This window comes from Quercus suber, unplaced genomic scaffold, assembly GCF_002906115.3.
Source record: "Quercus suber isolate HL8 unplaced genomic scaffold, Cork oak 2.0 scaffold_108, whole genome shotgun sequence".
NCBI classification, from domain to species: Eukaryota; Viridiplantae; Streptophyta; class Magnoliopsida; order Fagales; family Fagaceae; genus Quercus; species Quercus suber.
In genome coordinates, this window is record NW_027069573.1 from 535710 (window position 1) to 552051 (window position 16342).

At 34.6% G+C, this 16342-nt stretch overlaps 3 protein-coding genes across 3 annotated transcripts; 1 reads left to right on the forward strand and 2 right to left on the reverse strand.

The window, feature by feature from the left end:
- Positions 1-308: 308 nt before the first annotated feature.
- Positions 309-3530, reverse strand: LOC111997815 (serine--glyoxylate aminotransferase; the record flags this gene model as incomplete). The annotated part of the gene is given in 4 exon segments (XM_065775279.1): positions 309-593; positions 927-1085; positions 1088-1208; positions 3411-3530. Coding segments are annotated over 3 exon segments (487 nt in total), but the record flags the coding sequence as incomplete, so codon positions are not given.
- A 1866-nt stretch (positions 3531-5396) lies between these two features.
- Positions 5397-9376, reverse strand: LOC136068303 (protein CHROMATIN REMODELING 5-like). The gene is made up of 6 exons (XM_065775280.1): positions 9187-9376; positions 8887-9064; positions 8618-8799; positions 6714-7064; positions 6540-6633; positions 5397-6366 (listed from the first exon to the last, which is right to left on the reverse strand). The coding sequence occupies exons 1-6, from the start codon at positions 9337-9339 to the stop codon at positions 5861-5863; spliced, it is 1464 nt and encodes a 487-aa protein (XP_065631352.1). The 5' UTR covers positions 9340-9376; the 3' UTR covers positions 5397-5860.
- Positions 9377-10944: 1568 nt separating this feature from the next.
- On the forward strand, positions 10945-14821 carry LOC136068304 (protein CHROMATIN REMODELING 5-like). The gene is made up of 8 exons (XM_065775281.1): positions 10945-11043; positions 11283-11492; positions 12643-12885; positions 13220-13330; positions 13526-13612; positions 13833-14015; positions 14364-14444; positions 14552-14821. The coding sequence occupies exons 3-8, from the start codon at positions 12643-12645 to the stop codon at positions 14801-14803; spliced, it is 957 nt and encodes a 318-aa protein (XP_065631353.1). The 5' UTR covers positions 10945-11043; positions 11283-11492; the 3' UTR covers positions 14804-14821.
- The last annotated feature ends 1521 nt before the right edge of the window (positions 14822-16342 follow it).

Sequence of the window (16342 nt, forward strand, 5' to 3'; positions counted from 1 at the left end):
CAGAAAAAAAAACACTCAATCACCAAATGTGTTCCAAAAACTTACCCAAAAAGAAAATGTGTTCTGACAAATTCTAAGTCACTAGTGCACCACTGTAACTAGTAAATACTTTAATGGGTTTGTGTATTGATCAATGACACCCACCAAGATAGAAGTATTGAAGAATGATGATTTGGATCTCACCAAAGAGATATCCAAAGCCAAATGTTTTCCTTGGTTTGGTTGGTTTAAATGGGTTAAAGGGTCATAACTTCATCAAAACATTACGACTATTTTTACCTCCAAAATTCATTAGATGATACACTTACCAAGGAGTTTTCTCACTTTAGACAAGTCATTAGTAACCCCTGTTGCTGTCTCGTTGTGAACAATGCAAATTGCCTTTATAGTGTGTCCACTATCTGCTGCAAGTTTTGATGCCAGGATGTCTAGGTTGGCACCTTGGCCCCATTCACTTTCGATGACATCAACATTGAAGTTAAGGCGCTGCTGCTGATCAATCCAGAGCAGACTGAATTGACCAATGAGGAAAGATATAGTCCGATCTCCAGGAGATAATGTGTTAGTAAGTGCACTCTCCCATGCACCAGTACCTGAAACAGAACAACATTGTTTAACACATAAATACATAATAGATACAAAAATAACCAAAATGCATCAAATTGTATCTAATATTCCCAACCTAGTGTGGATGTTAAGCTTGAAACAAAATTACAGGTATGCATTTGGTATTTTAGAAATGTGCCTAGACATATGCTCCATCCTTCATATTTAAAAGTCAACTTTAAGATTGGTAACAGAAAATGAAAATGATATTAAACCTTATGTTTATTAAGATTCAATGTAATTCAAATCTATAAAACAAAACCCCATATATGACTTAATGAAAAAAAAAAAGTGCTATAACCACATCAATATCACAGTACCAGTGGTAGGGATCAGAAATGGGGTTCCAGAAGTAGTCTTGAAAATCTTCTTCACATCCTCAAGCAGAGTTTTTGTCAATGCTGGGACTGCCGGAGAGCGGTAATCCTCATTGTTTCTGTTCATGGCACGAATGACAGGTTCCGGGATATTGACTGGCCCGGAACAAAGAGATGGTTCCTTCCTGGTCCATAAACATAGTCCATCTTTCCCCCCTTGAAATATCAGTATGGAATTGAATCCTAACAATTTTCTTGACACGTTTGAGTGCCAAAACACATCAACTGCAAAAACACATGAAAATATTAATCTTGACTTATTTCCATTATCCATTTGTGTAAGGTCCTTACAAGTACAATTCTGTTACTGCAAGTACAGGACTTATGAAGTCAAAACTTAAAATACCTCATCTATATTTATTTATATCCAAAAAAATAAAGCGTAATATTTATTATTGCTAGGCTTCTGTTAAGCCACATCGGTAGTCACGTCATCCACTTATTTCCAACTCTTTATCTCTCTCTTATCTTTAATTTTTTTTCTTCTTATATTAATTCTCAATTTATTGTTACACTTTCTCTAATAGTTCCCCTCTCTTTTACCTTTTCATCTCCCTATTACTATCTATACCTTAATATCATTCTTCTTCTATCCTTTTATCTTCCTTTATTTTTGGCTCTTTTTATTTATGTCCTCTTACTATAAATTTGCAACACAAAAATGTTATTTCTCTCTCTCCTTTTTTTTCATTTTTTTGGTGAATTTTTTTTTTTTATCTTGCATCTCTACTTTAGGTTGATTAATTTTTGTGTTTTTTAAAACTCTACTTTGAGTTGATGTGATTTAGTTTTATGTTTTTAAGTTATCTTTTTTCTTGGATTTCATAGATATTATCCTATTGCATTATAAAGATGTTATATACAAATATAATGTTATTATATTACATCGTATGATTTAGATAATTTGGTATTTATTACTATATCTTTTATTTTTACTTTTTTTCTTCTCACCTTATTTTCTATAAATTTTTTATCATCTCTCACATTCTCTCCAAAAAAAAAAAAAAATTTATTCTCTCTCTCTCAATTTTTTATTCTTTCTTTTAGCTTTACTTCAGGTTGACGAATTATTATGTTTTTTTATAACTCTAATTTGGGTTAATATATTCTAGTGTTGTGTTTTTTAATTCCCCATCATGAGATGTCTCTCTTCCTCTTATAGCTTTAGTTGGATTTTTTTTTTTTTTTTTTTTTGGAGTTAATACTTAGTTATTTTGGAAGTGAGAATTTGAATTTATATCCAAACACAATTGGTTACACATTTGAAATAGTAATTATTTGAGTAAGGTTGAGTTTGGATTGCATTGAAAAGGAAAAAATTTTGGTTTGGCATTTTTTCTGTGAGTCCTGTGCACTGTTCACGGGACTGGCAAGTACTGAAAAACGCAAATGTTAAGTTAAAAATAGGTCCCACAATACCATTCACACATTTAAAAATTATTTTACTACTGTATTTTTAATTTTTAGTTTTCAATTTTCAGTAATAAGCAGTATTCAAACAGATTCTAATATTAAAAAGTTACATTTAGTCATTTAGAGACCCATATAGTCAAATAGAGTACTAGGGAAAAAAAACACAAGGTGACAAAAAGTTCAATGTCATAACATTCTACTTTCTTGATAAGAAGTATTTTGTACTACTTGAAAAAAGAGATAAGAACTAAGCCACTAAGGGGAACCTGACATTTGATTGTAGATAAAATTCTAAAATTTCATCCAATATTTCCCCAAAACTATTCCGGGCCTTAAATAGGATGAAAGATAATGGAACTGACCTTTCCTTTCTTTCTCTTAGACCATTTATTTCCTCGAAGTTATAAAGAAAAAATGGTGGTATTTTTTTAATAATAAGAAGAAAAAAAACCATAAATTGGACACACATATGCTAGTAAATACAGACAAAAAGAAATTACTCCAATATTCTGTTACTCCATATCAGAGCAGCAAGAGATTCTTGTAATATTGTAAAGGCTTTGCTTTATTTTAGATTCAAAATCCAAGTAATAGAGGACAATTTCCATAGAAATACAATATACAACAATACAATATGCCAAAGATGATATATTCACTCCTCCGTTTGCTTCTTCCACTACTTACTGAATAAGACAAACAAAAAAATGACGTGGAGAAGTAAGAACAAATTTTTTTTTCTAGTTGTTTAGTTCATTAATTTCTTCTACTTAATTCTATTCTTATTTTCTTGTCAGAAGAAGCATAGACAAGATTGGCAGCAATAAAACCAGACTGACTCAGCTACCAAATATAGCTGAACCCAGAAACAATCAGAGAACTAAGACCTGCATGGTACATACACTTGACACACATGTAACTATTTAAGGCTTGTAAGCACTGAAATATTTATATAGTAAACATAAGAAATTCCTCCTAAGTTTTACTATGTATATTATAAGAAGATGGAAGAATTACCTGGAAGAGAATCTTCTTTCCCTGAATATGTTCTGTGCTGGATTTGCTTTCTCTCAATCTAACTTTTGCAGAGAGAACTCACAAGTCTGAATTCTCAACCTTGACAAAAGAGGACTTTTGATTTTATAATAAGAGCGCGGGAGAGCCAATCAAAACATTTTCTATGGGCCCCACCCATGCACAAACGTGGCAGATAAGAGCTAATAAATGAGTGATATGAGAATCTTCATGAGTTGAATTTGTTGTTTTGTACCATAATTTATTATGTTGATATTTTATATATTATTATTATTTCTTATATTGAAAATTTTCATGTGCCCTTGTATTTTCATTTATTTTATATAATCTCATGCAATACTTACTAGTAGACTCAGGGTGAAAATTATTGTTTTTAGAGACCTACTGAACTTTATGTTGGTCAAATGTAATTATATATTCAGTTTGGAATCCGCTTATTTTGCTGAAACTGAAAATTTTTTGCTAAAAGTACTATAGATAAAGATAAAAATTAACTAAAATAGTATAATGAAACTCATGAATAGTACCAAAAAATGCAATGAGACCTATAAATAGTAGCAAAAATAAGTTAAATAGTAAAATAAGTTCGGTTTTTAAGTTAGAACCAAACACACACGTAGTATTATTATTGACTTATTTCTGGCTTTTTTCTTATAATTTGTGTATTTATGATTAGCACTTGGAAATGGCATCAAATTGAGGACTCAGATTATAGGATCCAGTCCAAGTTGGCTTAATTAGGAAAAGTAAAAACCTGGAGGTAGTAAATAAGAACTTTGCAAAATGTTAGGGCTCCATATAATAAACAAAAAAAGATTCAGATTTCGTCACCTTGTCTTTTGGAATGTGGAAGTCTGAGGTTGAGAAGGCCATGTAAAAGATAAAGTGATAATGTGCTGTCAACCACACCTGGCTTGTGGGAACCTTGGCCACACAGCAATTTGTATTTATGCAGCTTCTTACTTCTTTTCCCAGCCCCTAATTTTGAGGCTGTTTCTGAAACTTAAAACTTGTGGGTTTAATTTTGAAATATGCGTGGCTGCGTGGGGTACATATTTGTCCTATACTCCTTATCGCTGATATCTAAATTCTTTTCTGAAACTTAAAACTTGTGGGTTTAATTTTGAAATATGCGTGGCTGCGTGGGGTACATATTTGTCCAATACTCCTTATCGCTGATATCTAAATTCTTTTTGGTTGTACTAGAAACCGGTATGTCCATGACATCTATGGTTCAAATCACTCCTTGTAACTATAAAATATAGATAATAGAATAAAGCAATGTCAGCGGTTTTATGGTGTTTACAATAACAAAGCAGACCTCCAGTCTAAATGCAAAATTGTTTTGAACTTTTCTTCGATAAATAATCAGAAGCTACTTATCAAAAAAATAAATAATCAGAAGCTAATAAAGACAGGAGAAACTGAATACATCTGAATTACACAGATGGAGCAACTAATGAAATCCAAACTGTTATGAAAGTGTCACAGATCTACCCAGTTCAACTTCTAATATAAACAGTTTACAAATCAAAACTAAATTCCTTTCTGCCACAATAAACAAATTCCATACCATATGAATAGGAAACTGAATTTATCAATTCGACACACATTGCAAATCTTGAATTTCGAATCTCCAAGTAAAACTTGCCCCCATGACAGGCACTCTGTTCTTTGCTCTTGTTTTCCTAGAAATCTTTAACATCCATTGTTCAAAGTGCATGTCAAAGACATTTTTCAGCAAGAGAGATAAAAGGCAAAAACATAAACACAAACCAGGACATTATGATAGAATATGATGTTGCAGCTTTGCCCCAAGACCTATAGTTAATAGTAGTGTATAGTGTGTATACATACACTGATATAGGTCTTGGTGCAAAGCTGCAACATCATATTCTAGCAAGAGCAGCTACAAGACGATTTGAAAAACTCCGAAAAAACATCAACCTTCTTATGGACAAATGGAAATAAAAAATGGCATGAACAAGTCATCCAAAATTTTTTGCAAAATTTGATAATGTACAATTATCAAAGGCATATTACATATAACAGGCTCTTCTAATGTGTGTATATATTGAATGGGGTAAATCCTTTTTCTGATATTTTTTTTCACTATTTACGAGAACAAATTACTGAACTCTTCAAAAGAAGAAAAAAATTGGCCGCAAGACTCCTCGAACCTTGCACAAAATAGAGCATTTTTGGCTCTCGCTTCATCAGCCAGCTTTGATGAACAGTGGATGCAATTCCCATTTGATGAATACTTCTGAGATCAGCCGCAGGATACCTAATAGGAATCTGAACCACTTATTCCCTTGGGTGAAAAAAAATTCCAGGGAGAATATATAATGGCTGAAGCAGTCGCCACCAAGTGAGCATATAGCCATGATTCTCAAATCAGCTGTGCTCCCCTCCCATAGAGAGCATGAAGACTACTTGATACCAGATGAGAAACCTTGCCTCGGAGGGAAACCAGTCTGACGCATCCTAAAAGGCTTCTCACCACCCAAATGTCTGTTGTCAGATGGTCCAGCCCCAAGAATCCCCAATGAATTTGGATCAGCTACCCGAGCACCATTACTCATAGGTCTTAGAGCTGGGGGCTGAACTTGGATATGATTATCAGTTTCTGCTCTTCTCCTTCGTTTCCATGCTTCAAATTTCCCTGTATCAAGACCCTTGACAACTGGTTCTGACACTTGATAGTTACTCATATTTTTTAACCCTCTTGTCCTCTCAAATTGCCGAGGGAAAGGAGGAAAATAATTGGGGTCGCCGTCTTGGCCAATAGGACCATGTGTGGATCCATTAACATGGGAAGGGCCAACCGCTCCCTCCTCATCCTGCTCCTGTCTAAGTTTTGAGTAAATTTGATGAAGCCTCTCACCAGAGAGATTTGAAAAGGTAGAGACATAGTTCCAAAGTCGCATGGTCATCCCTGAAAATTGAATAACCACATTGTAAACATCAGATTAAATTTGGAACAAAAGAGAACAGATCATTAACTACTATAACATAAAAACAGAATCATGCGACTTACAGACCCGAATTTAGATTGAAATGCAACATCAATCAGTCACACTAATATATGAAGGATAAAGAAACACTTACTATCTTGTTTATACGGTTCCTCCTCATGTTCTAAAACAATTTGATCTATCCTTCGGCCTAGAAGCTGCAAGTAATTTCGAATTTTTGAAAGCACCTGAAGAAGAAGATAATGAAACATAAAGTCAATAATAAAAAATGACAAATGAAGTATGAAAAATTAAAACTAATATGTACCTTTTCCTTTGGGAGATCAGCACTAGTGGTCTGCAACCTCTGAAGACGTTTCAGGGTTTTTATTTCGTCAACCATGACATCTTCACACCATTCCATCCATTTCACTTCCTTGAACTGCTCATATACTTCTTCATTGTCCGACATTTCACCCTCCTCTTTTACTAAAGGTTCAAGTTTCATGGGTTTCTGAGGTCTTCCTTTGTTCATTTGAATGTTGAGTTTGGGAGATCCAGGCTTTCCTTTCTTAGCCCGGCCACGAGAGATTGAGGTGTTCAGAAGATTTTCTCTCTCCTTCTTAGAAGTTTTACGACCCACTTTAGCATTTGCTTTCTTTCCAAGAACTGCAAGTTCCTGGCAACAGAAGTCCTAGTCATCAGTTCATGCAATTCATGAACAAAAATAATACTAACATGAAGCAAAAAGTGATTTTTTTTTATTGGTAAATTATACACATACCCAATGGGTCTTGAACCCACCTCACCCTCCACCTGTAAGTTATTAGAGGAGGAGGTGCCAGTTGAATACATGAAGAAAAAAGTGGTCTTCATTCTATAATAGATATCAGCATATTTTACAGAAACGGGCACATTCAAGTTTGCATGAAATAAATGACCGCAAGATGATATGTCCGGCCACATACTTCAGGATTCCGATCTTATCGTTATGGATTTTGTTTTGATGTTGTGATAAACAAATTCTATTAGACTGAAGAAAATCCTCAAGTCTACAATACATAAGCAAAAGGTTCACCTAAAATATACAAGCAGAAGAACAAAGTTTCTTTCCAAATTAGTTTGGAGAGAAACTTTACAAACTCCTCATATATCTCTATATTGAGTGTGAATTTTGACAATCTAATCGTGAGATTGCATGATCTTATTATATTTTTCATGCATGTAAAATTTCAAGAAGATCAAAAATTAATTGCTATCTTATCAAACAAATGTTAAACTTTCAAATTTTTATAATTTAAAATTGTGTATAAAAAATAAGTTTATTGATCGAATAGTAAATAATATCCAATTTGAATGAAATTTGATATGCATGTTAAGAACATAAGGAACATGAGATTCAACAGTTAAATTTTCAAAATTCACACCAAAAAAATATATATGAGAAGTTTGAAAAGTTTCTCTCCAAACTAGTTTGGAGAGAAACTTTGTTCGGAGTATCAGAATTCCAAATCAATTTGTTGGTATGTCTTTGAAACGAACCTTTCCAACAAAATAACACACCAATAACCTTCAAAGATCACTCACTAATGCAAGGAACCAAGATTTTATTTTTTTTAATTTGCAATTTTTTTTTTTATATTTTTGAATTTGGTTATTAATGTTGAAGGTTTTAAGGGATTTGATTAGATGTTTTCCATATTAGTATAATCCTTGAAACCTATTTAACTGACACTCCTGTAATGGTGAAAGGCAGTACAATTTGAATAAGAATTTTATGATGATTTAAAAATATATCTCCCAGGTGGTGATGCTAAACACCCTTAGGTGGTGATGCCTAGGGTTTGCAGGCATGTTCTAGGTGGGGAAGCTTAGGATTTGATCTGTTGTTCCTTTTGTTCCCCTTTTATCTCTCATTTTATTCTTGTGTTCTGCATCACTCACTAAACCCCAAATAAAGAGAAAATGAACAACTGAAGCTCCCTAGCAATCTGATACTGGACTTATGAGATTATCCACAATTTAACACTTACCCCCCCAACAGGGACACATTAAGCAAGAAAAAGATAATTTTATAAACACTCTGATGTTTATACCCCTAATGCCAGAGCAGCATATTCACAATTGAAGCTCAAAAAAGGAAATTTTATTGAAACTAGTGATGGTTATATGTTGAGCAAATATTGAAAGGAAAAGGCCAACAAATCTATAAACATGCTAAAGATTGCCTACCATTTCTAGAAGAGCATTAGCACGGTCTCTCAAATTTGGAGCACGTGGTAAAAAGGTTTCATGGTGTTGAAGTTCCACCGGAGCAATCTTCTTCATAAGGCCAAGCCTTTCATCTAACCTTATCTTTTCCCAATTGCCAAAACCATGGTAGTGTATTCCCAGAAGCAATCTTGCATCATCAACTATCAGAAACGAAAAATCAGTCTTTAAAATCATGATATAATGGAAGGAAATGAAAAAATTAGTACAATGGGAGGAGAAACACATACTCTGATTCCAGCCACAACCTTTGGACCAGTTTGAAGGTTTGAGGTACATCAAAACCCGGAATTGGGCAATGGGATCTTCATAGCGACTAATGCGCTTTGCTAGGAGTTGAAGCTCTTGAACACGAGTGATAAGATCATTAGCCTTCACAGGAACACCAAAGAAATCCAACAAAGGCCCCTATCAATTATTACCATATAAATTTGTTAGATTACAAGAGCAAACAAGACAAAAAGGATGCAAAGCATTCATAACAAAAACAGAAACAGAAACAGAAACAAAAGAATAAGTCTAAGGCCAACCTTTGGGTCCAGGATTTCTACTTCAACTGCTTCTTTACATCCATCAATCAAAGCATCGAAGAGTTCAATCTGTGCTTCGGGTGGAGCTGCTCCAACTGCACCCCCAACCTCCTCAGCTATGAAGCTGATTTGGCTCTGATTTCCAAATTTCATGACCTAATTTTTTTAATGGTGGGAGAAATTTGACAATTAGAGCTTTGCCATAACAGAGCAAAGAAATACAATTTCCAGCTATCATGTCCTAAGATTATAAGTAACGCACTCATTGCCATATGACTACAATCCTTGAACATCTAGCACAAATTATCATACTTAGCTACTGCCCTAGCAAATCGTGATGCTGGATTGCCACTTCAAAATCCAATGCACCTTTGTTCCAAAAGACTAAGGTTGACAATCCACAAATTCCCTTAAATTACCTCCTATATAAAGTAATAATAAAACTTCATAGATTATAAAGCTTGGGGCTAAAAGAGGATAAAAATTATAATATGCATGCTTCACAGATTAGGAAGTGATGTCATAAGAACATATTCATTCATGCTAACATAGTGTAAGATGAAAATTTGAATCACAAGTAAACAGGCTGGCTGTGATGCAGCAGATTGACATTGAATTAGTTGAGTGTGTTGAATCGCACATTGAGCATATACTGGTTTGGTCTGAGTTTTGTAAACAATTACAAGGAGCCTCAATTATGATTAGAATAGTCCTTTTAGGGTATAACGTAGATCTAACAAGTGTTTTTCCTTGGTCATTACAAATGGTACCAAAGCCAACCTAGTAACACAGTGTGGGCTCTACCACAATACCCCACAACTTGGGCCCTGACAAGGAAGTCAAGAATTTAAGTGGGGGAGATTGTAATGCTCTAGATTTTTATTGAATTAGTTAAGTGTGAGTTGTGTGAGTGTGTGCTGAGTCGGGTATATACTGAGTTGATCTGAGCTTTATAAAAAACTACAATGAGCCTTAATTGTGACTAGATTAGTCTTTTTGAGGCACAATTCAAATGTGACTAGTGCCTTTCCTTAAGTTGTTACACTAGCTGTGCCAAGATCGAAAGCAGCAATAAAAAAGACCCCCAAAACAAACATTAAACTCAAACACAAACAAGACCCCCAAAGCAAAATTATTTAAAAGAGAGAGAGAAGATAGAGGTAGAAGAAGACTCAAAAGCTCCAAAAACATTTTCCCAAAACATATAGCCATACTCATCAATAAGGTGGATAATATGAATATTTTTTTTGTCCTCTTTCATTGTAATTACAACTAAATTCGCCACATGCACATTAACGAGTAACAACAAGTGGCATTGGTAACTGAACTGATACACAGCATCTCATACAACAAAACAGCTTCTGTAACTGAGTCAGACAAAAAAGGCTATGCTTTCCTGATCTGTTACACACTAGTTCATTCAATATTCACAGTGAAAACAGGCAAATGGTGCCCCCCCTTTCCCCCTCAATGTTCATGGCAAAAAGGTACAGGAATGAAGAAAGCCAGTAAAAGAGAAAGGGAGTTGCTTACATTAAGTATATTAAAGAAAATGCATATTGGATATCCCAGACCCAAAATTGCAGAAAGTAACTTTATCATGTCACCCCATAATTCCACATGTAGCCAAGATCCCAAAAGCAATGACTTCCAAAAACTTCCAAATAAAAGGACCCATCACCACAATAATCTAACGTATATAAACTCCCAAGCAACCCCCTCCCTCACCACCACCACCCCCCCCCCCCAAAAATTCACTATCTGCACACCTGGTGCTGGTTGCCTTTATCTAGGTACTACAAGTGGATTTTGGAACGCAACTTTCATGACCTGAACAAAGGTGTTCGTGGGAATCAGGTTATTATACACTTTAGCTTTATATGGTTTTAAGGCTTGAACACCATTTATCATTATTATAAGAAACATCTCTGTATGTCCCGTAAAAGATCTCCATCATAATTTCATAGCATTAGTAATTAAAAGGAAGTATGCATTGTGTGGCATAAAACTGACTGAATCTGTAATTGGTTCAATAATGCCTGTTTGCTTGTTAACTATTTAAAAATTGGCACATATTTATATTCTCTCCTTTCCAGGTTTCACTTTTAAATATTGTGGTAGAGTTGAAGAAATGCTGCAATCATCCTTTCCTGTTTGAAAGTGCGGACCATGGTTATGGTGGGGACTCAAGAAATGATGGCAGTAAACTGGAGAGAATTATCTTAAGCAGCGGGAAGCTAGTCATACTTGATAAGCTACTTGTTAGATTACATGAGACAAAGCATCGTGTTCTGATTTTTTCCCAGGTTTGTTTTCTGGAATAATTGCTTTGAATTTGTAGCTTAAAAGCTATGAATAGTCTATTGTTTTACGTTGTAGTTTTGTTTTGTTGAGTCTTCATATCTTTGCATGTAGATAGGCTAATCAGCAGGATAAATTATCTTGACCTGTTGTGCATGGATATCTATATGGTGTTTCTTAGCTACTTAGATTTTAGTTGAACTATTTTGGAAGTATCAGAAATATGTTTTGGAAGTGATCAATCAAGTATCAGGTAATTGTCCTGTTAGTGTAGAAGTGACATATTGGCTTATGCAGATTCCCTGTATCATCTAAGGCATGTGATTTGCCTACCTGACTGGAAGTTTGTCTCGAGACCAGTAATTGGCTTACCTGATTTATAAGTCAGTTATCATGGATTCTAGATGAACTTATTGGGAGCTGAACAAGTTGCATGCAAATGTGTACCAATGTTGGTTTCTGTTTGGTACTTATTTTCTACCAATCAAACTAAACAAAAATGTGTCCCTTTTTGTCCCACGTTGACGAGGTTAGGGGTGTAAATAGCTGTCAATGGGAGCACAGTTTCTGTGTATATGTATTTTGGCGTTGGGAATGAAAATGCCATCTTTCATAATAAAGCAAGCTCGAGTTGATGATACTGTTGTTAGGTGGCTGGTTCTGCCAGATAGAGCTACTTTTATTAAATGGATTTTTAGGGTATGCTCTCTTAAAGGGAGTGCAGTAGTGCACTGGTTTATGATAAGAGGTCACTGTTTGGGTATGATTCTTGAAGGGAATGCAGTTGGATTCTGACAAGAGATGGAGAATAGTTTTAGAATTAACATGTTAAAAGGGGTTTTATTGGTTACATGTTATATTTTCATTAGTAGTAGTAAATTCCACAAGTGTCCCCGCCCGCCCCCCCCCCACCCACACACAAAAAAAAACCTTCAAAGTTATTTTGAATTTTTGTCTTCCTAAGACTTTTCATTTAAAGTTGTTCAATTTAGATAGTTTTATAATTCACTGACGTTCTTAGGTACCATCCTGTATTGACATTGCACTGAGATTGTTAATGAGTTATAATTGTGTGACTTGTGTCAGATTCTGAACTAGTATTGAGCTTTCGCATGCATCAAAGTGATTGAGTCATGGTTACATGATTTATTGTAGATGGTCAGAATGCTGGATATCCTAGCTGAGTATATGTCGCTTAGAGGGTTTCAGTTTCAGAGGCTTGATGGTAGTACAAAGTCTGAGTTACGCCAGCAGGCAATGGATCATTTTAATGCTCCTGGGAGTGATGATTTCTGCTTCCTTCTTTCAACTCGGGCAGGTGGCCTGGGTATCAACCTTGCAACGGCTGACACAGTTATAATATTTGATTCAGACTGGAATCCCCAAAATGACTTACAGGTTTGTACTGGATGAAGTCTCTCTTCCCGTTGTCTTGTGATTATGTCATTGGGCTTCATGCTTCTTGATTATGATTAATAGTGGACATGTTCATTCAGATGATTGTCTTATGGTCTTTGTTTGATTGATGGCTGTAACGCCAGGATACTTGAGTTCCAATTTCTTGGAGTTTCTAGACTCTTGTAATCTGTCTTAATTGAACATCTCCAGTACGCATCTTGTGTACTGGGATGTGCCTTTCTTCATATTAATAAAGTTTCTTATTTACTTAAAAAAAAAAAATAGCATATATGTTCAACTGTGTTGTTTACTATTATTGTTTGTTTTGCATCAGGCAATGAGTAGAGCTCATAGAATTGGACAACAAGAAGTTGTTAACATCTATAGATTTGTTACAAGCAAAAGTGTTGAGGAAGATATCCTGGAGCGAGCCAAGAAAAAAATGGTATACTGCACAAAAACGTTTTAAATTGTTTAATTCCTTTTTTGCCAGTTATTCTTAGATGCATTAGTTCGTGTCTGTGAGCGTGTAAACATTTTAATCTTTACCAATGTTCATGCATTTTACGTGAATCTTTTTTTTTCCTCAGAAATTTGAGATAATAATTTTACATGTTTTTGTGTTATGTGTCCTCTATAGGTTCTTGACCATTTGGTGATCCAAAAATTAAATGCAGAGGGCAGATTGGAGAAGAAAGAATCGAAAAAAGGGAGTTTCTTTGACAAAGTAAGGACATTTGTTACAATAAGATTATCAAATTTCATTGGATTACATGGTAACTTTGAAGCAGAAACACAAGAAGTTTGTGAGCTTATAAGCTTCCATTTGTAGCTCAATTCTTTCTTCTTGGGCCTTAATGCAGCTTTCGGAATTTTACTTTGTAGTGACTGCTGTACTTTTTGTCCTTTGGCAGAATTGATTTATCTTGTATTTTTCATGATTGCAGAATGAGCTATCGGCTATCTTAAGGTTTGGAGCAGAGGAACTTTTTAAGGAAGACAAGAATGATGAAGAAAGCAAGAAGAAACTTTTAAGCATGGACATTGATGAAATTCTTGAAAGAGCAGAGAAAGTTGAAGAGAAGGAACCTGGTGGAGAGCAAGGGAATGAATTGTTGAGTGCTTTTAAGGCAAGATTATAAAAGCATTTTCTTGGTGGCTAAATCTTGGTCGTTCTTCTTCTAGTAACTTTGACATTTTTTTGTTAGCCAGTGACTGCTAGCTCAAATGGTACCTCCTTCCCTTATATGGATAGGATGGAGAGGGTTAGGTCATAGTTCCAAGGCACTGAATGTGTGTGTAATGTAGTAATGTAAAAAAATACTTCATTTAAATAACTTTTCCCTCTTCTAGTGTTTTGGGGTTGGGAGCAATATGTGGGTTCATTTAAATAACTTTTCACTCCTCTAGGCTTTTAAATCCGGACAGGTTGTTAATGATTTTTAAAACCCTTTATATATTTATTTGTTTACATCCAGGTTGCCAATTTCGGTAGTGCTGAAGATGATGGGAGCTTTTGGAGTCGTTGGATAAAGCCAGAAGCAGTAGGCCACGCTGAAGTATGTGCTTTGCCGTGCTAACCTTTTTGAGTTTTGCTTGTTACGCTTATGGGTTCTTTCTTCATTTTTGGAATCTCTTAATCATTTAGACATTTGTTCTCCTTCAGGATGCTCTAGTTCCTCGTGCTGCAAGAAATACCAAAAGCTATGCAGAGGCTAACCAACCTGAGATGAGTAATAAAAGGAAAAAGAAAGGACCTGAGTCTCAGGAGAGATTGCAGAAACGACGTAGAGCTGATTATTCAGTGCCAGCAGTACCAATGATCGAGGGAGCTACTTTTCAAGTGAGAAGATGGTCTTATGGGAATTTGTCTAAAAGAGATGCATTGCGTTTTTCTCGTGCGGTAAAATTCTATTGATATTCTTACAAACTCTATGCCTTGTGTTTCACTACACCTTATTTTAATTCATTTTGGATTGTCTAGAGCAAGTTCATATCGTGCCCTTGATATTTTGGCCACCTTAGTATCAGTATATTTACAATTTTTATTTGTAACATGATGATAGAGATTTTTATATAAAACATAAAGATTGTGTTTTATCTACCATTTAAAGTTTTTTCTTGATTTACAGAGGGTCCATTATTTCTTTTTTGGTAGGTCATCTTGATTCGGTTGTTTGTATTTGGATATACTAGCTAACATTACATTGTTTATTTGTTGAAAAATCAAGCTGTTATATCAACTTCGAATTTTTTATCCTGTGATGTCAAGGCAGTTGATTATATATACCATATTAAATTGTTTTTTACTGTAAATAATTTAGCCCTGGTTGGTTTCATTTTATAAGAGAGAATATACACCAAGCTTGCATGCTCACTTGGTTTTTAATTATGTAACTTATTTTTTATATTTTTTTTTTTTGGGGGGGGGGGGGGGGGGGTGGTGAGGGAACTAATTCTCTTTCGTTCAGTTTCCATGCTTGGCAAAGTTTCAATTCATTGTCCAATCTCTTTGGGTGGACGTACGTTTTTGGGCATTAAGACACTGCTGGTTGCTGATGATGTGGCAATTTTACAGCTCTAGATAGTATTTTGATGGTTAATTTCATAACAAACAACTCAAGCCTTTCAATTGCCTTTTTGACAATATCTAAATTACCCAAGCTCCACAATCCATCGAAGCATTTCCTATCTCATGTATCGTTCAAGTAATAGTTATTAAAATTTAGACCAAAAAGGAAGAATTTGCAAATAAAGTCTTGACATACCTAATTGGCAGATCTGTGTAGAAATTTAGACCAAAAAGAGTTCTTGGAGCACCTAGATTAGGGGAGAAAAAAAGTAGCAATAATTGCTGAAATAGAACACACTCAAAAGAGCAATAAGTACTTCACTGCAAAGACATTGTAGATTTTAAGAAATAAGTATAACATCGAAATGATAAGGTGAAAAACTTAATAGAAAGCTAGATTTAAAAGTGTAGAAGTAATATTCTAGTAAATACAGAACCATTATCCTTAGCCAACTGAGAAGGTATGGGAGCCAAAGAAGACAAAGGCAGAACTCATGTAATTTTTAATCTTTTATTTATTTATTAAGACTATTATAGAAAACACTATTAGATAGGGAAAATGATGAAAATGATAAATATTAGATATTAGATATTGCATGGAATACCTTTTATCCCAGGAATTGGAACAGTATGACCTTATCTTGACAAATGCCGTAGGTCAACAGAATTCCTTGGTAACATATCAAACAATAACTTTAGTGCAAAGTGCAAACCCATGTCCAAACATATTAAAACAAATTATTGGCAGAACATCTATATGCCCGTATACATACCACAACTACCATTACCAATATATAATGCAGCAAATAAAATATATACAAACGAAAAGCAGAAATCAGATGTTGCAAAAAGAACTTCAAAAACCCAAAAAAAAAAAAAAAAAAT

Excerpts from the sequence above, each read along its gene's own strand:
- LOC136068303 (XM_065775280.1), bottom strand. The coding sequence starts at position 9,339 with ATGAAATTTGGAAATCAGAGCCAAATCAGCTTCATAGCTGAGGAGGTT. Across the intron at positions 7,065-8,617 it reads CTAATGCTCTTCTAGAAATG|GAACTTGCAGTTCTTGGAAA; the intron begins GTAGGCAATCTT and ends TTCTGTTGCCAG. Across the intron at positions 6,367-6,539 it reads GGAACCGTATAAACAAGATA|GGATGACCATGCGACTTTGG; the intron begins GTAAGTGTTTCT and ends TTCAATTTTCAG.
- LOC136068304 (XM_065775281.1), top strand. The coding sequence starts at position 12,643 with ATGGTCAGAATGCTGGATATCCTAGCTGAGTATATGTCGCTTAGAGGG. Across the intron at positions 13,331-13,525 it reads AGCGAGCCAAGAAAAAAATG|GTTCTTGACCATTTGGTGAT; the intron begins GTATACTGCACA and ends TGTCCTCTATAG. Across the intron at positions 14,016-14,363 it reads AATTGTTGAGTGCTTTTAAG|GTTGCCAATTTCGGTAGTGC; the intron begins GCAAGATTATAA and ends GTTTACATCCAG.